Source organism: Myxine glutinosa, chromosome 12 (genome assembly GCF_964187855.1).
Source record: "Myxine glutinosa chromosome 12, kmMyxGlut1.1, whole genome shotgun sequence".
Lineage (NCBI taxonomy): Eukaryota > Metazoa > Chordata > Myxini > Myxiniformes > Myxinidae > Myxine > Myxine glutinosa.
In genome coordinates this window covers 51,546,503-51,573,662 of record NC_136272.1, presented here as the reverse complement: position 1 = coordinate 51,573,662, position 27,160 = coordinate 51,546,503, and the positions used below count along the sequence as shown (strand labels likewise).

General features: G+C 43.8%; 1 protein-coding gene across 2 annotated transcripts in view; it reads left to right on the top strand.

Moving 5' to 3' along the window:
• LOC137437821 (transcription factor EC) overlaps positions 1-27,160 on the top strand; it is a 244,658-nt gene that overhangs the window by 49,974 nt on the left and 167,524 nt on the right. Inside the window, exons 4-5 of one of the 2 annotated variants that reach the window (XM_078766816.1) lie at positions 4,140-4,342; positions 13,385-13,610. In XM_078766816.1, the coding sequence (XP_078622942.1) occupies positions 4,143-4,342; positions 13,385-13,610 (426 nt within the window). In that variant the 5' untranslated portion in view covers positions 4,140-4,142. Of the gene's footprint in view, positions 1-4,139; positions 4,343-11,875; positions 12,034-13,384; positions 13,611-27,160 lie in introns of those variants that run through there. The other variant, XM_068132476.2, reaches the window with a different exon arrangement.

Below are 27,160 nucleotides of genomic sequence, written 5' to 3'. Positions count from 1 at the left end.
CTAACAGAGATTCAGATGGGAACATTAACAGGTTAACTAACAAGCCTACTAACAGAAGTTCAGATGGGAATATAACGGGATAACTAACAAGCCTACTAACAAAAGTTCAGATGGGAATATAACGGGATAACTAACAGAGATTCAGATGGGAACATTAACAGGTTAACTAACAAGCCTACCAACAGAAGTTCAGATGGGAATATAACGGGATAACTAACAAGCCGACTAACAAAAGTTCAGATGGGAATATAATGGGATAACTAACAGAGATTCAGATGGGAACATTAACAGGTTAACTAACAAGCCTACTAACAGAAGTTCAGATGGGAATATAACGGGATAACTAACAAGCCTACTAACAGAAGTTCAGATGGGAACATTAACAGGTTAACTAACAAGGCAACTAACCTCTGTTCAGATAGGAATATAACAGACTAGCTAACAGACATTCAGATGGGAATATAACAGGATAACTAACAGAGATTCACATAGGAATATAACAGGATAACTAACAGAGGTTCACATAGGAATATAACAGGGTAACTAACAAGCCAACTAACAGAAGTTCAAATGGGAATATAACGGGATAACTAACAGAGATTCAGATGGGAACATTAACAGGTTAACTAACAAGCCAACAGCAGAAGTTCAGATGGGAATATAACAGGTTAACTAACAAGCCAACTAACAGAAGTTCAAATGGGTATATGACAGGATAACTAACAAGCCTACTAACAGAAGTTCAAATGGGAATATAACAGGTTAACTAACAAGCCAACTAACAGAAGTTCAGATGGGAATATAACAGGTTAACTAACAAGCCAACTAACAGAAGTTCCGATGGGAATATAACAGGTTAACTAACAAGCCAACTAACATAGATTCAGATGGAAATATAACAGGATAACGAACAAGCCAAATAACAGAGGTTAAGATAGTAATGTAACAGAGTAACTAACAGAGATTCAGATGGGAACATTAACAGGTTAACTCACAGAAATTCAGATGGGGACATTAACAGGTTAACTGACAAGCCAACGAATAGAGTTTCAGATAGGAATATAACAGGTTAACTAACAGACGTTCAGATGGGAACATTAACAGGTGAAGTAAATGAGGTTCAGATGGGAATATAACAGGTCAAGTAAAAGGTGTGCAGATGGGAATATACAGGTCAAGTATAATGGGTTCAGATGGGAATATACAGGTCAAGTAAAAGGTGTTCGGATGGGAATATAACAGGTCAAGTAAAAGGGGTTCGGATGGGAATATAACAGGTCAAGTAAAAGGTGTGCAGAGGGGAATATACAGGTCAAGTATAATGGGTTCAGATGGGAATATAAGAGGTCAAGTAAAAGGTGTTCAGATGGGAAGATAACAGGTCAAGTAAAAGGTGTTCGGATGGGAATATAACAGGTCAAGTAAAAGGGGTTCGGATGGGAATATAACAGGTCAAGCAAAAGGGGTTCGGATGGGAATATAACATGTCAAGTAAAAGGGTTTCAGATGGGAATATAACAGGTCAAGTAAAAGGGTTTCAGATGGGAATATAACAGGTGAAGTAAAAGGGTTTCAGATGGGAATATAACAGGTGAAGTAAAAGGGGTCCGGATGGGAATATAACAGGTCAAGTATAATGGGTTCAGATGGGAATATAACAGGTCAAGTAAAAGGGTTTCAGATGGGAATATAACAGGTCAAGTAAAAGAGGTTCAGATAGGAATATAACAGGTCAAGTAAAAGGGGTTCAGATGGGAATATAACAGGTCAAGTAAAATGGGTTCAGATGGGAATATAACAGGTCAAGTAAAAGGGGTTCGGATGGGAATATAACAGGTCAAGTAAAATGGTTTCAGATGGGAATATAGCAGGTGAAGTAAAAGGGGTTCAGATGGGAATATAACAGGTCAAGTAAAAGGGTTCAGATGGGAATATAACAGGTGAAGTAAAAGGGGTTCGGATGGGAATATAACAGGTCAAGCAAAAGGGGTTCGGATGGGAATATAACAGGTCAAGTAAAAGGGTTTCAGATAGGAATATAACAGGTGAAGTAAAAGGGGTTCGGATGGGAATATAACAGGTCAAGTAAAAGGGTTTCAGATGGGAATATAACAGGTGAAGTAAAAGAGGTTCGGATGGGAATATAACAGGTCAAGCAAAAGGGGTTCGGATGGGAATATAACAGGTCAAGTAAAAGGGTTTCAGATGGGAATATAACAGGTGAAGTAAAAGAGGTTCAGATGGGAATATAACAGGTCAAGTAAAAGAGGTTCAGGTGGGAATATACAGGTCAAGTATAATGGGTTCAGATGGGAATATAACAGGTCAAGTAAAAGGGTTTCAGATGGGAATATAACAGGTGAAGTAAAAGGGGTTCAGATGGGAATATAACAGGTCAAGTAAAAGAGGTTCAGATGGGAATATAACAGGTCAAGTAAAATTGGTTCAGATGGGAATATAACAAGCCAAGTAAAAGAGGTTCAGATGGGAATATAACAGGTCAGGTAAAAGAGGTTCAGATGGGAATATGACAGGTGAAGTAAAAGGGGTTCAGATGGGAATATAACAGGTCAAGTAAAAGGATTTCAAAAGGGAATATAACAGGTCAGGTAAAAGAGGATCAGATGGGAATATGACAGGTGAAGTAAAAGAAGTTCAGATGGGAATATGACAGGTCAAGTAAATGAGGTTCAGATGGAAATATAACAGGTCAAGTAAAAGGGGTTTGGATGGGAATATAACAGGTCAAGTATAATGGGTTCAGATGGGAATATAACAGCTCAAGTAAAAGAGGTTCAGATGGGAATATAACAGATCAAGTAAAAGAGGTTGAGATGGGAATATAACAGGTCAAGTAAAAGGGTTTCAAATGGGAATATAACAGGTCAAGTAAAAGGGTGCAGATGGGAATATAACAGGTCAAGTAAAAGGTGTTCGGATGGGAATATAACAGGTCAAGTAAAAGGGGTTCGGATGGGAATATAACAGGTCAAGCAAAAGAGGTTCAGATGGGAATATGACAGGTGAAGTAAATGAGGTTCAGATGGGAATATAACAGGTCAAGTAAAAGGTGTTCGGATGGGAATATAACAGGTCAAGTAAAAGGGTTTCAGATGGGAATATAACAGGTCAAGTAAAAGGTGTTTCGGATGGGAATATATCAGGTCAAGTATAATGGGTTCAGATGGGAATATAACAGGTCAAGTAAAAGAGGTTCAGATGGGAATATGACAGGTGAAGTAAAAGGTGTTCAGATGGGAATATACAGGTCAAGTAAAAGGTGTTCAGATGGGAATATAACAGATCAAGTAAAAGGGTTTCAGATGGGAATATAACAGGTCAAGTAAAAGGGTTCAGATGGGAATATTACAGGTCAAGTAAAAGGTGTTCGGATGGGAATATTCCAGGTCAAGTAAAAGGGGTTCGGATGGGAATATACAGGTCAAGCAAAAGGGTTCAGATGGGAATATAACAGGTCAAGTAAAAGAGGTTCAGATGGGAATATGACAGGTGAAGTAAAAGGGTTTCAGATGGGAATATTAAAGGTCAGGTAAAAGAGGTTCAGATGGGAATATGACAGTTGAAGTAAAAGAAGTTCAGATGGGAATATAACAGATCAAGTAAAAGGGGTTCAGATGGGAATATAACAGGTCAAGTAAAAGGGGTTCGGATGGGAATATATCAAGTCAACTAATAGAGGTTCAGATGGGAATATATGCAGTCAACTAACAGACGTTCAGATGGGAATATAACAGGTCAAGTAAAATGGGTTCAGATGGGAATATAACAGGTCAAGTAAAATGGGTTCAGATGGGAATATAACAGGTCAAGTAAAAGAGGTTCAGATGGGAACACTAACAGGCCAAGTAAAAGAGGTTCAGATGGGAACACTAACATGGCAATCCAATGTATTTGCATGAAAATGTCTTCACGAAGATGACAACCCTGCTTCACTGCTTGTTGAAGAGTACATGGAAACAAGAGTTCGTGAACTTTGATAAAATCTTCTCATCATCAACTGTAGAGAACGGACTGATTGAAGGCCTCTCAGCACGGCGGAAACACCACGAGGTTAGTCGAACAAAGCAAGTCCCGCAAACTCACCAACTGATGTATATCTTCCACCGCCCTTTGTGCAGGGCATGCGGGAAGGCACCTCTGGGTGCTCGGCCTCGTCGGTCGGAAGCTCATGTTTTCCCGTCAGCATTTTCTTGCGAAGCGCTCCGCAAGCTCCTTTCACCCCACAAGTGTGCCAGGACATTGCCCTGCAGACCAAGCTGCAAAGCCCCGTGCCCTCCAAAAGAGACTTGAAAATGAGAAAACCTTCTACCAACCTGGACAGGTATGTACTCATGTCAATTATTCATGGCTTCATAACCATTATTCCGCTTGAGGATTCCCATAGCCTCTCAAAATTTAAATTCTAACCTGCAAATTCATCTGTGCATCCCATTGGACTGCTTGACTTCATCATCATTGCCAAATTCTGCTTTAAATATGACAGGCGTTTAAAATATGCGAAGAACCAGATACGAGCCTCGATCTTGTATACAAAAAAAAACAAAAAAAAAACAAAAAAAAATTGTCCAAGAAGCACATCAGCACATATAAAGTTTATTTTTAAAATATAAATATATATATATATATATATAATTAATAAGGAGGTATTTTTTTTTTACATCATATGTACTTAGAACATTGGAAAAATGTAAAATATGTTGGTGTGTTTGAGATGTAGGGAGAGTCATGTTGTGCTGGAGGAGGATTCAATGTGAATCGAGGTTGTCCTGCTGCAATAGGCTGGTTTAAGGCATTTAGGATGTGAGTTTAGGATGTGATTCATGAGAAGCAAAACAATGTACAGTACTATCTTCATCGTTGAAATGACATATGAGGTGCACTTCTTATCAATGTGTGTGCAGTCCCTCCGATGGACGTTAAACTGCACATCCCATCTGCGGTTATTAGTCGGTGGACGTTAAAGATCCCACAGTGTCCTTCACGAATAGTAGGCGAGCTTTGCCCATCACCATGAGCAAACTACAAATTTCTGCCATAACCAGCAGAGGGCATCGCATCAGTGGCTCGGCCGCACCCTCGGCCAATGATGCTTCTCCGTAGCCTGGTGCTGCATGCCAACGAAGAAGGAGTTCCTGAAACATCTTTGTAAAATCTACAACCTGTAATGGAGTTCGGTAAATAAATTTTTACTTGGTACAAAAAAATGACCTCATTTTAACTCCTTCTGCCTTCCCATATGTCCCCATTTTTCCCTAACTTCCGGTTCCTTTTTTGTATCCCTCTTACCACACTCCTCTGCACCCAACTTTGTGTCTTCTATCCTACTCCTCTTCCTTTTTTCCTCTTCCTTTTCTCAATTTCAATTCATTCAATGCGCCACATCTTGAGGGGTCTTTGGTGTTCTTTCGTACCGGTGTCAATTGGCATGCGTTTGTATTTACTTTGTTTATGTACTTTTTGTAAAACTTGCAACTTACATAGTTGGTTCAGGCCAAAATGCAATGGCCGGGCAGGTTTGCTGGGACAGCAATTTTGGTTGTTTTGAACCAATATTCTTGCTGAGGCAGCTTGTGTTGTCAGAAAGTCATATTTCTGAATACTCGCTCAACTTTTTCCCAAACTCACTCACTCAGTCAAACTTACTGGGTCACACTCGAGTGGGATTGAGTGATCGACCCCAATAATCCCTTTCATAATCCTGATATTCTGCGTTGCATTTATTGCGCACCGCCTCCTCATTCACTCACTAACTCATTTGAATATGTGTATATGTGTATATGTGTATATACTAATGATGCCCCACTAACTGTGATTGGTGAGGCCAGATTGTATTTGGGACCCACAAGTGCCATCTGCCACATGGACAAATTGTGGTACGTCCACCAATCACAACGAGGAAGCATTGTTGTTGTTATTAAGCAGGCAGGGAATGTAAAAATGGAGATATTTCAACGCTCCGACTATCATCACAATGGCATCATGCCTGCAAATTCAGAAGGGAATCAAGCAGTTAAAGAATTCAAACTCAAAAGCTGTCACCAAGCAGATTAAAAGCGAAGCTAGCGACCTGGTTTAGTCCTTGTTGGGGCTCGTCAGGGCAACATATCACTGTATCATCCATTATTGACTATGAAGCGTTTTTGGCTTATATTCTGACTAATGATGCCCCATTAACTGTCATTTGTGAGACAAATATGTATTTACACCATATAACTACATGGACACATTGTGTCATGTCCACCAGTATATAATTAGCTAGTATATCATTGGCTCAGAGCATATCTAGGCCCACATACACTACATGACCAAAAGTATGTGGACACCCAAACATCAAACATCTCATTCCAAAATCATGGGCATTAATATGGAGTTGGTTCCCTCTTTGCTGCAATAACAGCCTCCACTCTTCTGGGAATGCTTTACACTAGATTTTGGAACATTGCTGCGAGGAGTTGCTTAAAATTCAGCCACAAGAGCATTAATGAGGTCGGGCACTGATGTTGGGTGATTAGGCCTGGCTCGCAGTTGGCGTTCCAATTAATCGATGGGGTTGAGGTGTTCGATGGGGTTGAGGTCAGGGCTCTGTGCAAGCCAGTCAAGTTCTTCCACACTGATCTCAACAAACCATTTCTGTATGGACCTCGCTTTGTGCATGGGGGCATTGTCATGCTGAAACAGGAAATGGCCTTCCCCAAACTGTTGCCACAAAGTTGGAAGCACACAATCGTCTCGAATGTCATTGTATGCCGTAGCATTAAGATTTCCCTTCACTAGAACTAAGGGGCCTGGCCGGAACCATGAAAAACAGCCCCAGACCATTATTCCTCCTCCACGAAACTTTACCGTTGGCACTATGCATTCGGGCAGGTCGCGTTCTCCTGGCATCCGCCAAACCCAGCTTTCGTCCGTTGGACTGCCAGATGGTGAAGCATGATTCATTGCTCCAGAGAACGCATTTCCACTGCTCCAGAATCCAATGGTGGTGAGCTTTACATCACTCCAGCCGATGCTTGGCATTGCGCATGGTGATCTTAGGCTTGTGTGTGGCTGCTTGGTCATGGAAACCCATTTCATGAAGCTCCCGACGAACAGTTCTTGTGCTGATGTTGCTTCCAGTGGCAGATTGGAACTCGGTCGTGAGTGTTGCAACCGAGGAGAGACGATTTTTACGCGCTACGCGCTTCAGCACTCGGCGGTCCAGTTCTGTGAGCTTGTGTGGCCTACCATTTCACGGCTGAGCTGTTGTTGCTCCTAGACATTTCCAGTTCACAATAACAGCACTTATAGTTGACCGGGGCAGCTCTATCAGGGCAGAAATTTGATGAACTGGCTTGTTGGAAAGGTGGCATCCCATGACGGCGCCACGTTGAAAGCCACTGAGTTCTTCAGTACGGCCCATTCTACTGCCAATGTTTGTTTATGGAGATTGCATAGCTGTGTGCGTGATGATATACACCTGTCAGCCATGGGTGTGGGTGAAACAGCTGAATACACTAATTAGTAATGGTGTCCGCATACTTTTGGTCATGTAGTGTATATCAATTTAATTATTTAATCCTCTTCATTAATCTAATATAGTCAAAAATATAATAATATCTAATATGATATATTAATCTCATATAATATATGTAGTCAAAATAAAATCATTTCTCCAACCTCAAGTATTACCATGACATCACATTGAGCTCACTGCGACCACTAGAGGACTCCTGAAGAGCCTGAATGGTGGCATCATTACACCAGACACTGAGATGATATTAAAAGGATGAACATATTTCACTTTAGTTGGGATGATCAGCACGCTCTCACATTGTAGTGTCTCTACCACTTGCCATGGCATCAAATTATAGATATCTTAGCCTCTGGCTGTGTAGAGCGAGTTGGTAAGATTGTCAGTGAAGATGAGCTGGCAGGCCATCCTGTGAGGGAGTAGCTATCAATAACATCTCTCGACATGAATGTAGATCTTGTGGCGTGAATCCCCTCCACGTCGATGACTGTCAGGGAACCAGAAACATGTCCGTGGATTGATTCCTTTCCAAAGGGGTTGGGCTGACAATCCTGAAAGAAAGGCTTCCATATACGTACACCCATTGTGGGCTGATGTGGTAAGCAGCTATTACTGCATTACATAGTGGGCAGCTTTGTTTGTTTTTCACAGATTAGCTAAACCGGTCTGCCCACTTAATAAATGTGATTTAATGCAATGTAAAGTAATGTAATGATGTAATGTAATGTATTATAATAATGTAATTACCCTCGCCAGAGGAGAGGGAATTGCATCTGAGTCAGTTTCTTTCTGTCTGTTTGTCCGCACAGAATAAATATGATTTTCTCTGCAACCATTGGTCTGATTGACAGGAAATTTTCACCATAGGTATATGATGAAAGCTCCTCCTGTATAATTTTTTAAATGACAATTATGACATCATAGATTACGTGGTACGGGCGCCATCTTGGAAATACCGAAAATATTTGCACCTCTATATCTCCGAAACCGCTCCATGGAAATTTTTTTGAAACTTGGCTCACTGTCAAGTACTCCCCATGGGGAACAACATATATTCATGATGATGTCATCGGTGCCTTCATTATGACGTCATAATTAGACAAGTAGAAGGCTTGATCTGATCAGTTTTAAATTTCTTTAGCGTGATCTACACAAAACAATAATGGGAGAATTATGTTGATGACGTCGTTGGCCACGTGGTTCGGCAGCCATATTGGATTGAACATAAATCTACACCGTCAATAAACCACACAAATACAGCAACGAATAAACACCACACAAAATACACCACACAAACACGTCCTGGCGATGGTCTGCAATCTCTGATGATAGAATACATCATCCAAGGTCTGTCAGGAAGGTTCAGAGCTTATATACTCACATTTGAGATGTAAGTCTGGGTTTGATTCCTGACTCAAGTATAAACTGTCGGATTAAAGCTGCACAGGCAGGACATTGTACCGTCTCTCGGACAGACATTATTAAGCTGGTTGTCCCATTTGCTAGTATTATCTGGCTGAACTCACGGTTTCTTTGGCGAAGAGCAGGTGAGTTATCGTCGACACTGTGAATGATTTCCAAATCGCTGCCACCTTCGCTGGCAAGTCAGGCCTGGACAGCCACTTTGTGAAAGACTTGGGCCAGAAACTTCCCCCATCCCAACCCCACAACAAGGTGGAACTAATTGAAGGCATTAAAATAAGAAAATACAAAGAATACATCATGTAAGTAAGTCTCTCTAAAAATGGCAGACTAAACTGAACCATTTCCTTGTTCCTTCGACCCACCTGTGCTGTTGGACCACGTGCTCCGTTAGCGCAATGGTAGATTGGTCCAGCTTTAGGAACACTGTGGTTTACATCTCACCGCAAGATAAAGGAATATCTACCCTCATGTGCAATATCCTGTGAGTGACAGTATTAGCACTCACATTTAGCACACGAGCTTCCTCAATTACACGCACATGGACCCTCGAGGAGCGGACATTTACTCATCATTAACAAACAAGCCACATACGTGACTAATACATTGCAAGATGGCGCATTTTCCTTCTCATGCATTAAGTAGACACGAGCACATCACTCTTTGAATAAATCAAGAAATTGGGAAGTCGATGGGATAGAGACGAAAACAGAAGACTAAAATCCTCCATAATCAGGATACATTTGCCAGATGGATCAAGTGTCATTCAGCTATCCTAGCAGGCCCAAAAACATGACATCACCAAGTCAAGATGTACTTTAGTCACGGCTTCTACTTGTAAAGATGTATAATTAACTGTCATGGTAACCTGACTTGTAGACAGTTTAATAAGATTGAAAATATCAAGCCAAAGATCGGAAACCTCACAGGTTGGCAGAGTTATGCGGATTTCCCTGCAACTTTTTTCCATTGATTGCTTTTGTTTTGATTGCCAACGTGGAAGTGAAGTCATGGATGACACATGCTACTCGCCATTTGCTCGTCATTGGTGAAGGCGTATTATTAAATTTGGCTTGTTGGTTGCGCATCCATACCGAGGCATGGCCGTGCCACCTGAAGGGTATAGCAGAAATTTTGACACATGAAATCTGTTCAGTATGCCAGTGGCAACTCATGGTCCACAAGGTCATTTTTCCACCTTTAGAGGTCATTTTTCCCCGCAGAGCAGGGGTTGGCCTTTTTCGGGCACCGTGGTCCCCCTTTTGAAGCAAATGTTTTATGGCCGGATGCCCTTCCTGCCACCAACCATGTTAGTCGCCTTTTCACACAGGGAATTACCAGTGAGCTGGTACTCAATTTGCCGACCTCGGAAGGATGACAGGCTGAGTCAACCCCCCTGGTGTTAATTCAGCGATAGACCTGGATTCGAACCCAGGATCCTAGGATCCCAATCCGGCACCCTAACCGCTAGACCGACACCCGACACCAGGCACCAGGCTGTGTCATGCAACTTAATGTCCATCTTTTGGTGTGGCACACTTTGTGATGCAAAGACCTGCCTGCATTATCTTGTGGACTTTGAGTTTTGGTTATTTCCAATCCTGTTCATCAGCCCATCACCTGCGCAACACGAGACGGGGTTTAGTAATCACTTCTGTGTGTCTGTCTTTCCGGGCCGTAACTCTTTTTTTTTTTTACCATTTAGCTATTGTCATCAAATTTTCACCAAAGCTTTATTATAATACGGAGACGGCAAATTAATATATATTTATTTAAAGGTCAAAAGGTCAAAGGTCAGCGTCGCATAACATCATCAATTTTCATCCAATTGACATGAAATTTAAATTTACCATTTGAGATTTTTTTCATAAAATTTTCAACAAAGCTTTTTTTATGACAATATGGAGAAGGTAAAATAATAAGTTGGTTAAAAAGGTCAAAGGGTCAAAGGTCAGCATCACATAAAATCGTCAATTTTCATCCGATTGACCTGAAATTTTAAGAATTTGCATATTGGGTCAATTTGAGATATAAGTTGAAACGATACAGAGCAGGATATCTCAAAAAGTTGTGGACGGATGATTTTGATTAAATGTGATTCTGTATTGTGATTTTCTGGTCTACTCTGGGATACAAAACGTAAACTGTTCACCTGGCAGAGGTATGCTCTCTACTGAGTGCCGTTCTAGTTTTAACTGTTTTCGTGATTTTGAGCGTAAGCAAGAATAAGAATACGTCTGAGTACAAACGGACGCACTTTGCATTTTCAGATACTTTCTAGTTTATATACAGTATTGGTATTCTATTGGTCTCCTGTTGTCTATTGGTCTCCGCCCATTGACCTACTGTTTTTTATTGGTATTTTCTACTGGTCCAGTTTTTCACTTTCCACAATGAAACTAGTCGATACAACTGGTCCAATTTCCTATGCGATTTAACGGGATTTGTCCTATTAGTTTTGTTTGGGATTTTAGATCTGGGATGGAGAGAGAGAGATAGAGATAATACAATTGAGGGAGAGAGATGGCAGGAAGAAAGGAAATAAGTTAGGAGGTGATATAGGATTGGGTGGGTAGTGATGTGTATTCAAAATTTCTCCCAATTTTGTATCGACGGACTCTGTCATGGACGGACTGTAGTAGCATATGCAAGAGTAAAACTTCTTCCCACAACTTTGAGGACATATTGGTTACCATAACGTGGTTACTGATTGATGTGCGATAACATTAATTTAATTCAAGCCATGATCACACGATTACAGCACCGATGTGGCAGAGCATCACACAGCAGTTGTGAGTGGTACTTCTCATCTTTGTGTTTGTTGAGTTTCCCCCACACAGTTTCCTGTTTGTAACTTGCTTAGTCAAAGTGGCAAAGGCCACGCCTTAGCCTTATGACTATCCATCGCACCCATTGCTCGATACCCTCAGTTGCTGCAGATATTCCCTTTCACTACTTTTTGGGTCGCACAGCGTGCGCGACCCTTTGATGGTGAAGCTCGAAGGCCGCGGTTGAATGTCGCACAATTCATTGTTTTCCTCTAAAAGCTACAGTTCTGAAAAGCAAGAATTTTTCACATTGTAAGTTTCATTATTTTTAATTTCTATCTCGCTGTGAAAACTTTTCTTTTTGGCCTGTTTAAGGTGTTTGGTGTACCCTTCTGAGTGCACAGCTCATGATACTGAGATGCTAGATTCATAGCCGATAAGAACATGATGTTGATTTGTCCATTGTCTCCTAATGTCTTTGAAATTCATGTACGAGTGCACAAGTGTCCTAATGTTGTTGCACAAACTCCTTCAGGAGACTTGGATAATTGTTGCAGGATTTTTTTTTTGGAGTATTCTAAAATATTTTCTCCAAAGCAGCCGAAGCACAACACCGTCTGATGAACAATTTGCCAAGTCATCCAAAATTTAAGATGAACTGGAAATTTTCCTGATTAATAAATATAATTCCATCTCCTCGATCATGGAAGCAATAATATTTTTGTTGTGTTGTTGCCAAAGTTGTGGTGCAACGTACATTCGTGATATTCTTCTTAGATTGTCACTAATATTGGGAAAGGTGTGTTAAGTTTGTGTTTGTTTTTGTTTTGAACTTTGGACGATATTGGCATGTTTTGACCTTCAGTAATTTCTTCGATTTGCGATATATCGTGCGACTCATTGTTTGTACAACAGTATGTTTTTTTGCCTTTTGAATGTTTTTTTTTGAAAATATGAAAGTTTTTTTTGCCTTTTGTACATACAACTTTATTTGATTGAAAACATAGTCACAGCCTAATCATATTTATTTTAATTTTTTTTTTAATTTTTGGAGACTCGCGATGTAATCAGCATTAACGGACATTCACATTATGTGCTTTTCTTTTTTTGCTTTAATTTTTGGCAAAATTCCGAATTGGGGAGAAACTCTCCTAAATGATGATAGATGGCTTGATTGACCCTACATTTGGCAGTCAGAGATCTTGACACCACTTGCCATATTTTGTTGTCGCAGAACCTGCGATGACTTGCGATGTTGTCATCTGGGAGAGAGCAATGTAAATATTTTATTGGGTTATCACACAAAGGCCAATTCTTTGTGAAAGATTCTATGGACATAGATCTGTGAGTTAGTAGTTTCTCAAAGTGGCTGTTTCGTCGAGTGCTTCAGGTGTTGTTTCTTTCTCCACATGGTTGATGTGCATTCAATTCTCTGGCTACTCACTCTTGCCAACCCACACTTGGCAGGTGCGAGAAGGATAAAAAACATGAGTCGAGGAATACCTTTTCCCTACAGTGAATTGAAATAAGGCAGGAAAACCTTTTTATGAGTGTCTGCTTGTTTCATCTCTCGAACATTTAGACATATACAAAAAAACTAGTATTGCAATGAATGTTGTCTGTTTGGTCTCCATTCATAATACCTGTGCTAATTCCATTCCAGTGCTTCACCTGGCCATCCCAGACCAGCAGAAATGTCGTGGGCTTCTGTCATATCCCAGCAGTCCTCATTCAGTAGCCTTGAAGCCCCAGCCTGGCCGTCCCACTCTGTATCATTGAGTCCTGGTCCGACTTGCCAAGGTCACAGGGTTTCGCCATTCCTCGCCATAAACCTACAAGTCTCAGCTCGTCTTCCTCCTCATACACAGCGACCATCACCATTGTTAAAGGTAATGGTGGAAGACACATGCATACGAGGACGTTCAAAAATTATACGAAGGATATACTAACAGTTATCCAAAACATGCCAAACATTTTCTATTTTCTAAAATTTAAGAAGAAATATGGAAGTATATATGGAAATATGGAAGATACAGAGCGTGATGTAATGGTTCGAGTTTTTGCACTGAGTCTGCAAGGCTGGTGGTTCGAACTCCGACTGGGTCATGCCAAATACTTTAGAAATGGTAAGTGCTGCTTCCTGGCTTGATGCTCAGCATTTCAATAGGAAAGAGCATCAACAAACAACAACCGGTTGGCAACACCAGTGCAGGCTTTAATGGAACTTACAGCCTCTTCCTGCATTGAAGTTCCTTGTTCGGGAATATACATTATTATGGCTATTATCATTATGTGGGTGTGCATTGAAAAAGAAAAAAGAAAAAAATATACATATACATATATACATGTATTTATACATATATATATACATGTATTTATATGTACATATATACATATACAGTGCCTATAGAAAGTCTACACCCCCTTTCAAAATGTTCACCTTTTGTTGCCTTATCGCCTGGAATTAAAATGCATTAAATCCGACTTTTTCTACCTTTATTTACAGATTATAACCTACAACTTCCGAGTGAAAATCAAATTCTACAAATTTCAGAACATTAATTACAAATACAAAACTATAATATCTTGTTTGGATAAGTATTCACCCCCTTCCCTGGTTACCCCGTTATAATATTCCCCCCCCCCCCCCCTTTATAATAGCAATTGGAAAGTGCAACCAATCACCTTCAAAATCACAAATCAAGTTAATTGTTTGTTTTTTGATTGCTTTTCATTCTGAAGATCATTGAACATGAATATTTTTTGCTGTATTGATGAGACTGTTAACTTTTATCTGACACCAAGATCGAAATGGTTTGATGATGGAAACTTGAAACAGACGATCGAATGTGATCGGTCACCATGTTGGAATTTGGCAAAAGCAAAAGTTGTCGCTACATTTGGAAGAGCTGAGTGTTGGTAGGAGCTGGAATTTGGAATAGCAGCCTGATGTCCCATTGAGATGAAGAGGATAAGCAAGTAAGTAAGTAAGTGGGTGTTGGTACTTCTCTTTTGGAAGAGGTTGTGCATTGCACAGTCGATGGTTGGTGGGTATATTGTGGGTGAACTATGGACAGAATGTTTGGGTGGTTGATATATCTTGAGTGGGAGGCCAAATGTCATTTACGTCTTTGGTAATCTGACGCAACCTGAAACTTAAACTTCTTCAAAATGTTGGCAACAATGTATCGGTCAAGATCGTTTACATAATCAGTCATCACTTTTATGGTTTGAGTGCAGAATGTTCCTCCTTTGCATTTCTGATGAGGAATCATTGTCATTGTGTTGGACTCCAGTCGTGCTGTGACCCTCTCATTAGTGTTATATATATATATTGTTACGGAATCGGACGACAGCACTCCCCTTACCGAGGGGGATTTAATCCCCTCGTCGTTAAGCTGGCCGTCTCCGTTCCTGGTACTTGTAACGCTCCTTTGCGGGGCGGATTGATCAGGGTTATTGGTCCAGGTATCAGCCCGAATACCTTTATCAATCCCTCCGCAAAACAGGGAGACAAGTACCGCTCGAATCCCGGACAAAATGGTAATTGCCGAGCGGTTTAGCAATCCAGAATCCGAGCCGTTAGCAATTACTAACCCGATTGTAGAGTGGTTCGGCCAAAAATCGAGCCACAGGTACTCAATTGACAGAAGGGACGAAAGCGATCGGATGAGAAAGAAGAAACCAAAGTAAGGAAAGAACACAGGTTTATTTCTATCTACAAGAGGAAATGAAAGGGCGAGAATATACAAGAAATGGAAGGAGCAGAAGGACACAGAGCAATTCCTTAAACAAGCTTACTTATGGAACCCTAGGACAAGACAAAACAAGACAAACTCACGTACACGAATGGGGAATTGAAGGCAGGAATGAATGGCTGGAAGGAGAAGGTTCAGGTGGGACAAAGGGCAGGAAGGTCCGGGCAAAATGCGCAGCAGAGAGGTCCGCTCAAAGTTCACAGTTCGGAAGCGAACAGCCGGCGGCTCCACACGGCAGGGCTTTCTGCAGCAGCAGGTCCCTCCGTACTCGTCTGCCTCGAAAGCTGCTTGCCAATCTGTTGCGTGGCGGGACGTATATCTCTCCTCATCTGCGCGCGCGTCTCTGAAGCTCTCTCCTCTCTATCATCTGCGCGCGCGTCTCTGAAGCTCTCTCCTCTCTCTCATCTGCCGTGGGGGCTTTTTGCAACGGATTTTATAACCCCACCCTTGGAACCCTCGCGAACCTGCTCGATGTTTCGCTCCATGCCCTCTCAAGCCAAACCCACTGATTCCTGGTTGGTCGTAAGGGCTGACTCACTCCACCTCTGATGACGATGAGGTGCCACGCCCCCCTTCTTCTCCAAGATGAGCACATGGCAATGGCGGCTTGCAGGAATGGGAAAACCACTCGCACCCTTTTTGGAAAGAACATGGGCCTACTCTTATTTGATTGATGCAACGTAAGGTCAACTAGTGGAAACATAGCCTTACCTGACATACATAATAAGGATATAACTATGGAGAGATCCTATGGTTCGCTACGTGGTGCGATGGACTAACTAAGGTGCGATTATTTCATTTAACAGCCAATTAAGGGGAAATGTACACAGGGGTTATTTATAAGGGAATTTAATACTAAATTTCATGTGAAGGTTCTAAAAACTGCAACACAGCACCCTCATTCCTCACGGGACGTCCCGGCCTGAAAACGTTAACTTAATGTGGCACGCAGGTGTAATTTCCCTCTACAATTAATCTGACCCTGAGTGCAACAGTTTTAAAACACAAATAAATATGTCCCCCTATTACGTTGCATCCTACCTAACAGATTCACGCCCACAACTAACCGAATTGCGGAATTAATTTTCAAACAACACATGAACGGTGGGGAGCATTATTTACAAGTGACGTTATTTGACTATTTACAAAACTGCAACCCAGGACCTGTCATTTTTCTTTTTAGGAGACAAAAAGAATCCTGTGGGAGGGAGGAGACAGCATGCACTGCATCGATGCACCAGCACCAATAAACACCAAAGCACCAAAATGCACAGTCACGCACCATCCAGTGCTACATTGCACAACACAATTAAAAAAACACAACTGGTGGTTTTGATCTTCTGCTCCCTCTGCTGGCCGATGTCGTTCTTGATGTTGTCTTTCTCTTGATGTTCATCTTGGCTTGCGGCCTATTTGCAATAATAATAAAAAAGCACAGAACGTGTTCATTTTATTTATGGCCCACAGGGGCCAGCTATGGGTGGTCCACCTGTAGGCTTGGGTGCCACCGTGACTGTGGTCCACAAGCAAGATCTTTCTCTGGCCAACCTGGCCGGTCCCAGCAGAGGGGCCATGCCATAAAACGTGTGGTCCATAAATGGTGCTCGGCCACAGTACTGTGGTCCATATGGTGGTGCATGGATGCAGGCAGCTGGTTGCGGGGATTCGGGCACACAATTGCAGCTCCCGCACACTCCCCCTCAGTGCCCAGAGAGCACGGTCCATGGGTGGGGAAGGAAGACAAAGCAGCAGCGTTAGCGAGGGGTAAGGTCACAAGGGTACACATCAATCAAGGTAATGCAGAGCAAGGTGCGCACGGAGAGCGAATTGAGAAAGCTCGTCCCTAACATACGCCACCCCCCCCTGTCACCTACTCTACCCTTGCTCTTACCCCATATTTACAAAATCTACACATTTACAAATTCGTCTCTATCGTCACGCCTTCCCCATATCTCCCCTAACACCAAATTCGTCACAATCCCTCTAACCAAATTTGCCATCGCCAATTCATCATCAATCCTCATAAGGAGGAAGAGATGGAATATCTAGCACAATGTCACACCCACGTCATGATGCATCTCACCTTTCCAAAACATTCGCACAAAAATAACCAACAAAACATGGCATGGTGTGGAGTTCTATCATCACCTCAGGTGAGTGGATGCAGACGGTGTGACGAGATTTCAATCCTAACTACTTCCTAAATGACATTAACACACTTTACACTACCCGGGGTCTTTCTCTGCCAAACCATTGGCCGTCTTACTCAATGCGGTTCGAAAAACAAAACTCCCATTGACAAAACTGTGGCACTCACCAATTTGGGGTCTCACTCCCCCGATTCAACTCCCTGTGCCTTCGCACAATTTCTGGGCTGAGTCGTGTGGCTCCCCTAACAGGTCTTCCTACCTGTGCGCCTCCGCCACTGAAGTTGCCACCCGAGCTTACCTGCTCCTCACTAGCCTATCTAACTGGGGAAGGCCCTCCCTGGCACTTACCCCCTCGGTGCCCTCTCTGGCACTGGGCCACCCGGGTCCGTCCTCCGGATCCTCGGGCTCCATCCACAACTCTAACTGGCTCCCAGAGCCTACCTGCGGCCTCACCTGGCCGACGGACTAACAGTAGCGGAGCGCTAAACCAACCATACCTTTAACAGGCCACACGCCCAGCCATTTCCACGTCACTAATGCACCCATCCAAACACCATTCTTCCACACGCACCACAGATGCCAATATCCACCACAATTTACCTATACCCTCTACCTAACTCTTAAACTACCCTCCCCGGGTATTCATGATGGGGGTCCATCTTCCCCATCCACTCCCTTCGCACCAACCACTCCACTCCACGTTTTCCACCATACTCACTCCACACCATCCATTCCATACTCCATTTACTCCAGACCATTTATTCCACACAACCATTCTCACCTGGATTTGCACACCTGTGCCCACACACCTGGTGCTTCCTGCACCCTCCTTCCTCCCAGGCTTCTTCATTCACTCAATACAATGCACAATCACAATTATTCACCCATACACTACTTCATACACTTTCTTCACACACACGGCACCATTCACGAGCATTGCCTCATTTGCTCAACACAAAGATTCTTCCATACGCAATGCCTCTTTCGATAAACCACAAACACACTGCATCATCTGATCTACCTGGTGCCCTTCTAAAACTTGCACTTCCCAGTCGCCCCTTATATTATTGCGCTCCCTCGTCATTATAATCCACTAATATACCTACGTCCCCTACTACAGGTATCATGTCGCTACTTAACCCTACAGTTACCTATGGTCATTTCTCTAGATCCCTAATCCATTTATCCAAACCCTCCCTGGCTTGGTTTTCACCGCCATAACCCCATAACTAGTGCTCATGTGAGGGATGGTGGATTTACCATCCTTGCACATCGGGCATCTTCCATTATCAATTTTGCCAATCCAATTTTTCTGCCAATCAAATTTGCCAATCAGTACTGCCAATCATTTTTACCCATCAAATTTACCAATCCAATTTGCCAATCATATTCCCCTACTCCCAATTTCGAATCGAAACACGATCATCTTCACAGTCCATTAAACTTCGAGCCTCGGTGCGTCATTACATTCTCAAAGCGCAGCTTCGCAAAGCCGCGCAATGCATTCGGGTGGTTTGGTCTACTGTAGGTTGAGTCCGTCCGGCATTCGGTTCAGGGGAGGAGGTTTGGTTGGGCCGAGGTTTAAAGCACCATCCCTACGCAGGGCCTTTCGCTCCCAAGCGCGATGGGCTAACCTTGCCCGGGCGGAACGCCGCCACCACAAGGGGGCGCCGCTCCGGTCCCTCCTACCTGCCCTCGAACCGGGCCGGTCGCCTTGCCCGGCAAGGCCCGGACTCGACCATGCGGGGCGGGGCCAGGCCCGGATCGTGCACGACGCTCCGAAGAGAAGCGACGCTGCACCGATCCCCGCCAGCTCCCGCAACAAACAAAGCGCACCGCACACCGAGTGCTCGCGTCGGCTATCCGTCGCCCTAAACACTGCCCTGGTCCACGTCGATGCCTTACTCGCATGCTCACACACATACGCTACCCCTTTCACACTCACCAAGCCCGGCGTCTCAGCGCCTCTCATGCATTCCACACACTCCGTCCATTCCACCACCGCACTCCCTGTTACACACCACACCTCTCGCGCACCATCTTGCGCACTCTCCCTTGGTACTTACTCCATACCACTCATGGGGGTGCACTCTTGCATCCACCCACTCACGCGCTCCGATGTGCCCTCTCGCACCCGCGCCACCACCAACTCACTCTCCGGGTCACACTCCGTACACTCTGTTTCACACAGACTCTCTGACGTGCATTCGCTCTCGCACTCGGTATCACTCCCACACTTTGTAACACGCTCACTCTTTGACGCACACTTTTTCTTCACACGCATGCCATTTTCTCTCACACAGCGCCCAACGGACCTTCCACAAATGCCCGCGGTACGCTGGGATCCCAAGCGCGCGAAAATTCTTTTCGCGCCAAACACTTTTCCGAAAAACCTTTTCGCACCATACACAGCCCGTCTCACCTTTGGGATCCTCCTCTCCACGCACACCTGAAAATCTTTATAAGGATTAGCAAGTACGGCATCAGGATGTGAACTTAGACTTTGTACATTTTCCATTCCTTCACCCCGCGAGTGCTCTTCTAAGTCCCCGGTCTCTCCAATTTCAATTCCCACTACTGTTTTTCTTTATTCACCTCGACGACCGCTGGCTTCATTAAAATTCCCTCTTCTACCTCAGCAGTCACCGGCTTCCCCAAACCCCGGGTCACGATCTCTACCCCGGTCCAGTTACCTGTGCCTTGCTCCGACTCGCTCAACCTGCGCTCCTCGAGTCGCGTTACCTCGTCGTGCACCCTTGGGACCACCCGCCCAACATGCGATCCATGGTCTCCCCACATTTTTGTGCACTCTCCCCACATTTTCGTATGCTCTCCCCACATTTTTGTATGCCCTCCCCACATTTTTGTATGCGGTCACCCATTCTGTCCCTAACTTTACTTATCCGCTCCAATTTGCTTCCTAGCCCCCCTAATTTGCTTTCCAAATCATTTCCCAATTCTTTTCCCAATTGCTCCCTCCCCGATTTTATGGCTACCATTACTTGCGCCAAAAAGCTCTGCAGGTCCACAACCCCTACTTGCGCAGCGGGCGTGGCCCACGTCGACATGTGCGAGGCACCATCTTGTGCGCCTCCAACCTCATGCGAGGGGCCGCCATCTCGTGCGCCTGAAATCTCCGCTACCCAATGCGTATTGCCCTCCTCCTCTCTCTCTCTCCCAATTCCTCCCTGGGGTCCTGGGTTACCTCCAAACCCTCTTCTAACTCCCCTACCGGCATCCGATCACCTTGATCATCCATGGCACGATTTGAATTTAGATCTTACTACAATTTCGGCCGCTCGTAATTTCGAGTGCGTTAAGCGCACTTCAGATCCAAATCTCACGACCAGACACCAATTGTTACGGAATCGGACGACGGCACTCCCCTTACCAAGGGGGGTTTAATCCCCTCGTCGTTAAGCTGGCCGTCTCCGTTCCTGGTACTTGTAACGCTCCTTTGCGGGGGGGATTGATCACGGTTATTGGTCCAGGTATTAGCCCGAATACCTTTATCAATCCCTCTGCAAAACAGGGAGACAAGTACCGCTCAAATCCCGGACAAGATAGTAATTGCCGAGCGGTTTAGCAATCCAGAATCCGAGCCGTTAGCAATTACTAACCCGATTGTAGAGCGGGTCGGCCAAAAATCGTGCCACAAGTACTCAATTGACAGAAGGGACGAAAGCGATCGGATGAGAAAGAAGAAACCAAAGTAAGGAAAGAACACAGGTTTATTTCTATCTACAAGAGGAAATGAAAGGGCGAGAATATACAAGAAATGGAAGGAGCAGAAGGACACAGAGCAATTCCTTAAACAAGCTTACTTATGGAACCCCAGGACAAGACAAAACAAGACAAACTCACGTACACGAATGGGGAATTGAAGGCAGGAATGAATGGCTGGAAGGAGAAGGTTCAGGTGGGACACAGGGCAGGAAGGTCCGGGCAAAATGCGCAGCAGAGAGGTCCGCTCCAAGTTCACAGTTCGGAAGCGAACAGCCGGCGGCTCCACACGGCAGGGCTTTCTGCAGCAGCAGGTCCCTCCTTACTCGTCTGCCTCGAAAGATGCTTGCCAATCTGTTGCGTGGCGGGACGTATATCTCTCCTCATCTGCGCGTGCGTCTCTGAAGCTCTCTCCTCTCTCTCATCTGCGCGCGCGTCTCTGAAGCTCTCTCCTCTCTCTCATCTGCCGTGGGGGCTTTTTGCAATGGGTTTTATAACCCAGCCCTTGGAACCCTCGCGAACCTGCTCGATGTTTCGCTCCACGCCCTCTCAAGCCAAACCCACTGATTCCTGGTTGGTCGTAAGGGCTGGCTGACTCCACCTCTGATGACGATGAGGTGTCACGCCCCCCTTCTTCTCCAAGATGAGCACATGGCAATGGCGGCTTGCAGGAATGGGAAAACCACTCGCACCCTTTTTGGAAAGAACATGGGCCTACTCTTATTTGATTGATGCAACGTAAGGTCAACTAGTGGAAACATAGCCTTACCTGACACACACAATAAGGATATAACTATGGAGAGATCCTATGGTTCTTTACGTGGTGCGATGGACTAACTAAGGTGCGATTATTTCATTTAACAGCCAATTAAGGGGAAATGTACACAGGGGTTATTTATAAGGGAATTTAATACTAAATTTCATGTGAAGGTACTAAAAACTGCAACAACAACAACAAAAAAATATATATATATACATATATATGTATGTATGTGTATATATATATATATGTATATATATATATATATACACACACATTTGTATGTGTTTAATATGGTACTTAATAAATGAGCTAAATTTACATAATGAGTGTTAATGAGCTCATATATTCTGAGAAGGAGGATGGAGACGGAGGAGGTTTGATTGATGTCCTGGTTCCTGCTTGCAAATTGTTCAGCAGATGAGCCATTTACAGAAAGATACTTATTTTAGGAGGAAACTCTCCCCACAGTAGAAAAAAAAAAAAAACATTTCTTAAAGTTTTTTTTTTAGGAGAAAGGCACAACCAACCAACAAATATCATTTAACTCTTCTTCACCAATTTGCAACAACTAAGAAGAAGAGCAGACTTTGACTCTGGTGCCATTTTGTTTGTGGTCCAGAAACATCCTCAAGCCCAAAACTCCAGCTCTAGTTTGTAGACATTTTAATATGCAATTGGCAACTCATTTCCGGCCACGTGACATAACATGATTTTTTAATGGCGTTTGGATACCGCCACGCCATCATCATGGGGTTCTGTCCACTTTCTACATCACAACTGGCAGGATCTAGTATTTTATGGATTACGCGAGCAGTTGTGCAAACATTTCCTTGCTCCTGTACTTCCTAGTTTCCTCCTTTCCGGGTTACCTGGGTGGTGTTTTGTTGTAATTGGCTGGCACGCTGGATATGGGCTTTGTCGGCGAGCAGGTGTGGGTTGTGAGTGAGTATGTATGGCATGGTGAAGCGGCATGCTAGTGTGTTTCTGATGCGTATACATTATCAAGCTGTCATGTGGCAGTATGTGTGCCATGTTGGTGTTATCTGCTTGCCATTTCTTTAGCCTTTCTTTTTTACACCATCCCATTCTTGACACAATTATTAGCTGATTGTATTCTGTTGGAATGTCAGTTATTTCACTGGTTAGACCACCTACTATGCCTTTTGTATACCAAGCCTAAAGGACCAATCACCAGGGTTTATTGGATGTGACACCAAGTATGCATGTTATCCCCAGGTCAAATTCACATCCAATTTGCACATAATGGCGTGTGTGATAGCTGACTTTCCTGTCCTACCCAACCACGTACATTGCCCTTTTATGCTCATTCCAATCTTAATTTAAAATTTCTCCCAGTTAGCAGGTTCACCAATACATGCTGTGCCAAGGTAATGGAGGAGTGGATGACATTCAAGGATGATCTTGGCTCTGTGAATAACTTAAAGGTGATACTCAGCACTCGAGACAAGTTGAATGATGTCGTTTTCAGCCAACGACAAGTTATTGTAAGGCTAGAGCACCGGGACTGCACCTCCGCAAGAGGCATGGAATTTGATATTCCATTTTTTTTTTGTACACAGTGTTGAGGCTCGTGGAGGATGTAGAACACAGAATGAATGGATAAAGATGTAACAGAACAAAAATAACAATAGAAAGAGGGGAGAGGGGGAAACATACAAAATGTGGAGGTTGAGGGACAAAATAGAGGCAGACTCGGAGAAAAAAGGGATGAGGGGAAGAATGAGAGCAAGCGGAGGACATAGGGGGTGAACAAGATCGATACATCTAAATCACAGCTGCAAACTCTAAATCACAGAAGTGGAAAGAAAAACTGGAAAATTGGGAAACTGGTCGGGTTGAGAGGGTTAATGGGGGAAGAAAGGATCATGGACACAGTTGTGGATGGCCAATGACCTGAAATGATGGTGAACAGCTGCCTTGAAGCCCTGGAGTGAAGAAAGAGATTGAAGAGGCTGAGGAAGTTGGTTCCACATGTCGAAATATAGAGGAAGGAATGAGTGGAGGTGAGCAGTAAGTCTGGATTTTGGGAGTTTCACCAGAAGGGGGTTACTGCCAGATCACATGCATTTGACAGAAACCTCGGGGGAGGGGAAGAGCATTGAAAGCACAAAAAAAAAAAAAAAAGAGCATTGAAAGCACAGATGGAGCAAAATCTGAAAGAAGGTGGCAGAAGACAGAGAGACCACCGACCGACCTGTCTGCGATGTGTAAGTGATAGGCGCAGAGATTCGCCTTCATCGCGGGAGAATCCGATGATTTTGAAGACCTTGATTTCCACAGCATCAATCTGAGCAAGGTGTGAGGCAGGAATGTTAGCGCAGAGTGGAGATCAGGACTCCATCAATCTGTGGATGAAGGCCTTGCAGATAGATAATAGTTCAGGTGTGCCAAGAAAAGACTTTGCATGATGGAGGATGCCCAGTCGGGGATTGACTTCGTTGGCCAACGTAAAAATGTGGTTTGCCCAAGAAAGATCATGGCTGATCGTGAGGCCAAAAACCTGGAGTGATTAAACTTCTTGAAGAGGATTGATCAGATGGTCTTTTCGGAGAGACAGAATGAGAGTGTGAGAATTGTCGAAATTGAAAGACGTACTCCAAGTGTTTGACGAGCTCTTGATTCTACCAAGGTCTGCACAGAGGGAAGAGGCTGCTACCTACATATCTAAAGGAAAAGGGATGCTACAGAAAACGTGGAGTCATCAGCAAAAATATGATAATTTTTCAGAGGTTCAGAAAGAACATTAATGAAGATTGGGAATGGGACTGGGCCAAAACACTGCCCTGCGGCACTCGAGGATATTACAGGACCCCGCTGATAGCCATTAATTTTCTTTAAAAGTATAGGAAGTCATTAGACCATGTCTGAAAGTGGTCTTCAATGCCATAGACAGAACATTTGAGAGCAAAACGAGATGCCAGACAGTATCAAATGCTCAATATATGTCCAGAGAGACGGCCTTGGTCCCATGTCTGACATCGAGGGCCACCATCCATGTTTGGAAGAGTATAAGCAGCTTGTCAGAAAACCTCGATGTTAGAGGTGGAGTGACCGGGTCTGACTCTGACCTTATGGTATATGACATCAGGCCGTTGGATAAGAAGTAAGCTGATCGGTCTGTAATTAAGGGAATTCGTTTTTGCACCATGTTTATTTCATGGATAGTGGATGAATTCCCAGCAGATGTAAGACAACCTAGGGCAAATAATAGCAAGAACAGAGCAGAAAGAGGATGTATAAGAGCAGCAGAGCAGGTTTTTAGGATTTGTGGCATTATGTTGTCTAGAACAGTTGTAGAATCAGAGTCGAGGGTTGTCAGAAACCTCTCCACCTTCTCAGGTGAAAAACACCCAGAGTCTATGATTAGTTGGGTGTGACTGAGTAGGGTGGATGCAGAGAGAGAGGGTGAGAGCGAGAGGTTGGGGACACATGATTTTGAAGCAAACACTGAATTGGGGTATTCAACCTGCTCACGAGCATAGTCGGCTGTGGTACCCTTTGAAGGGAGGGAAGAGATGGACGGGGAGCATGCTCCAGAGACAGACTTAACAAGGCACCATCAGGTTTGGAGGAAGTTCAGTGTTCAGTGTTCAAGTCTGAAAGTTCAGTGTTCTGGTTGGCCAGATGCTGTTTTCTGCCTCTTCAGAGAGTGGACACACTGGTTGTGAACTTTGTTGAGTGATCTGAGGTTGCCTTCAGTCAGATTTGCCTTCAAGGAAGACAAGGGAAGTTGTTTTAAGGCAACTATCTCACTGAAAGATTAGGTGTACCAAGGGTGGGAGGAAGGATATGATAACTGGTAACAAGATTGGATGAATATATGCATAAGAGAGAGAAGGCAGATTTCCGTGGAAGAATTCCGAGGCCGAGTTAATGTCAGGTGTGGCTGATGTAGGAGACCAGTTCTGAAGTGAGATGGCTGCTTGCAGTCCCTGCCAGTCAGCATGAGTGAACTTCGAGACTCGCCGGTGCTGAGGCAACTCTCTGAGAATAGCCACAGAGATATTTACTCTCACAAGCATATGATCAGATGAACCAATTGAAATGGAGGAAGAACAGGTGACATTAGCAGGAAGGTTGGTCATTACCAAGTGTAGAATGGAGTCCAATGGATTTGCCATTGGCAGACATGTGGGTCAGAAAGTTCACAGATTGAGCCAGGTGCATGGAATCACAGAAGTCCTTTGTTGCAGTACCATGGCTGGTGAGAAAAGTACCAACAACCAGCCAATTGGCATGGTGACAGTTGAAATCACCACATATAAAAAGGGAGAAGGGGAATGGTGGTTAAAAGTTGGTCCATGTTGGCTGAGAGAGGGGTAAATGAAATCATCACTGTTCAGACGATGGTCCAACACACAGACAAATAAGAGTTGCAGTAGAGGGTACTCCTCAAAGGAGTACACAGGCTCCTCCTCACAGCCAAAGGTACTCCTGGGGGTCTGGATGTGTGAGTGCAGTACATGGACAGTGTGAAATGGAGTTCTTTCTTGAAAAGTACAACTTTGATAGCCCTTCTTAACAGGGTTCAGGGTGATCAAACGCAAGGAGACTATAGTCAGGGAGAGATATTAAAGACTGCGACATCCGGTGGGAGGAAGATTTTGTTAAGCAGATGATGTCCAGTTTATTAGCAGCGGCTTCTGTTGAGAGATCTGTTAGGTTGGAGCAAAGGCTTTAGATGTTTGAGGTCCACACAGTTATGAATGTGGAAGGACTTGCTGTTGGCAGTGTGCAGGAATGTGGAGAGGGGGGAAGGAGAAAGAGGCAGTGTGTGGGGGAAGAAATGAGGGGGTGTGGTGAGGGGTAAACTGTGAAGGGGAAGCGGAAAGGCAGGACATGAAGGGGAGGAATACTGAAAAGGGCACACAGAGATGGAGTATGGATGGGATGACACAGGCGTATAGGAGATGGTGATGGAGAAGGTAGTGACATGGTGGGGTTTGCTCCATTAATGGACATGAAGGGGAGTTGATGGTCATGTACAGGCAATCTCTGTAAGTGGTTGACCAATTTGTTTCCAG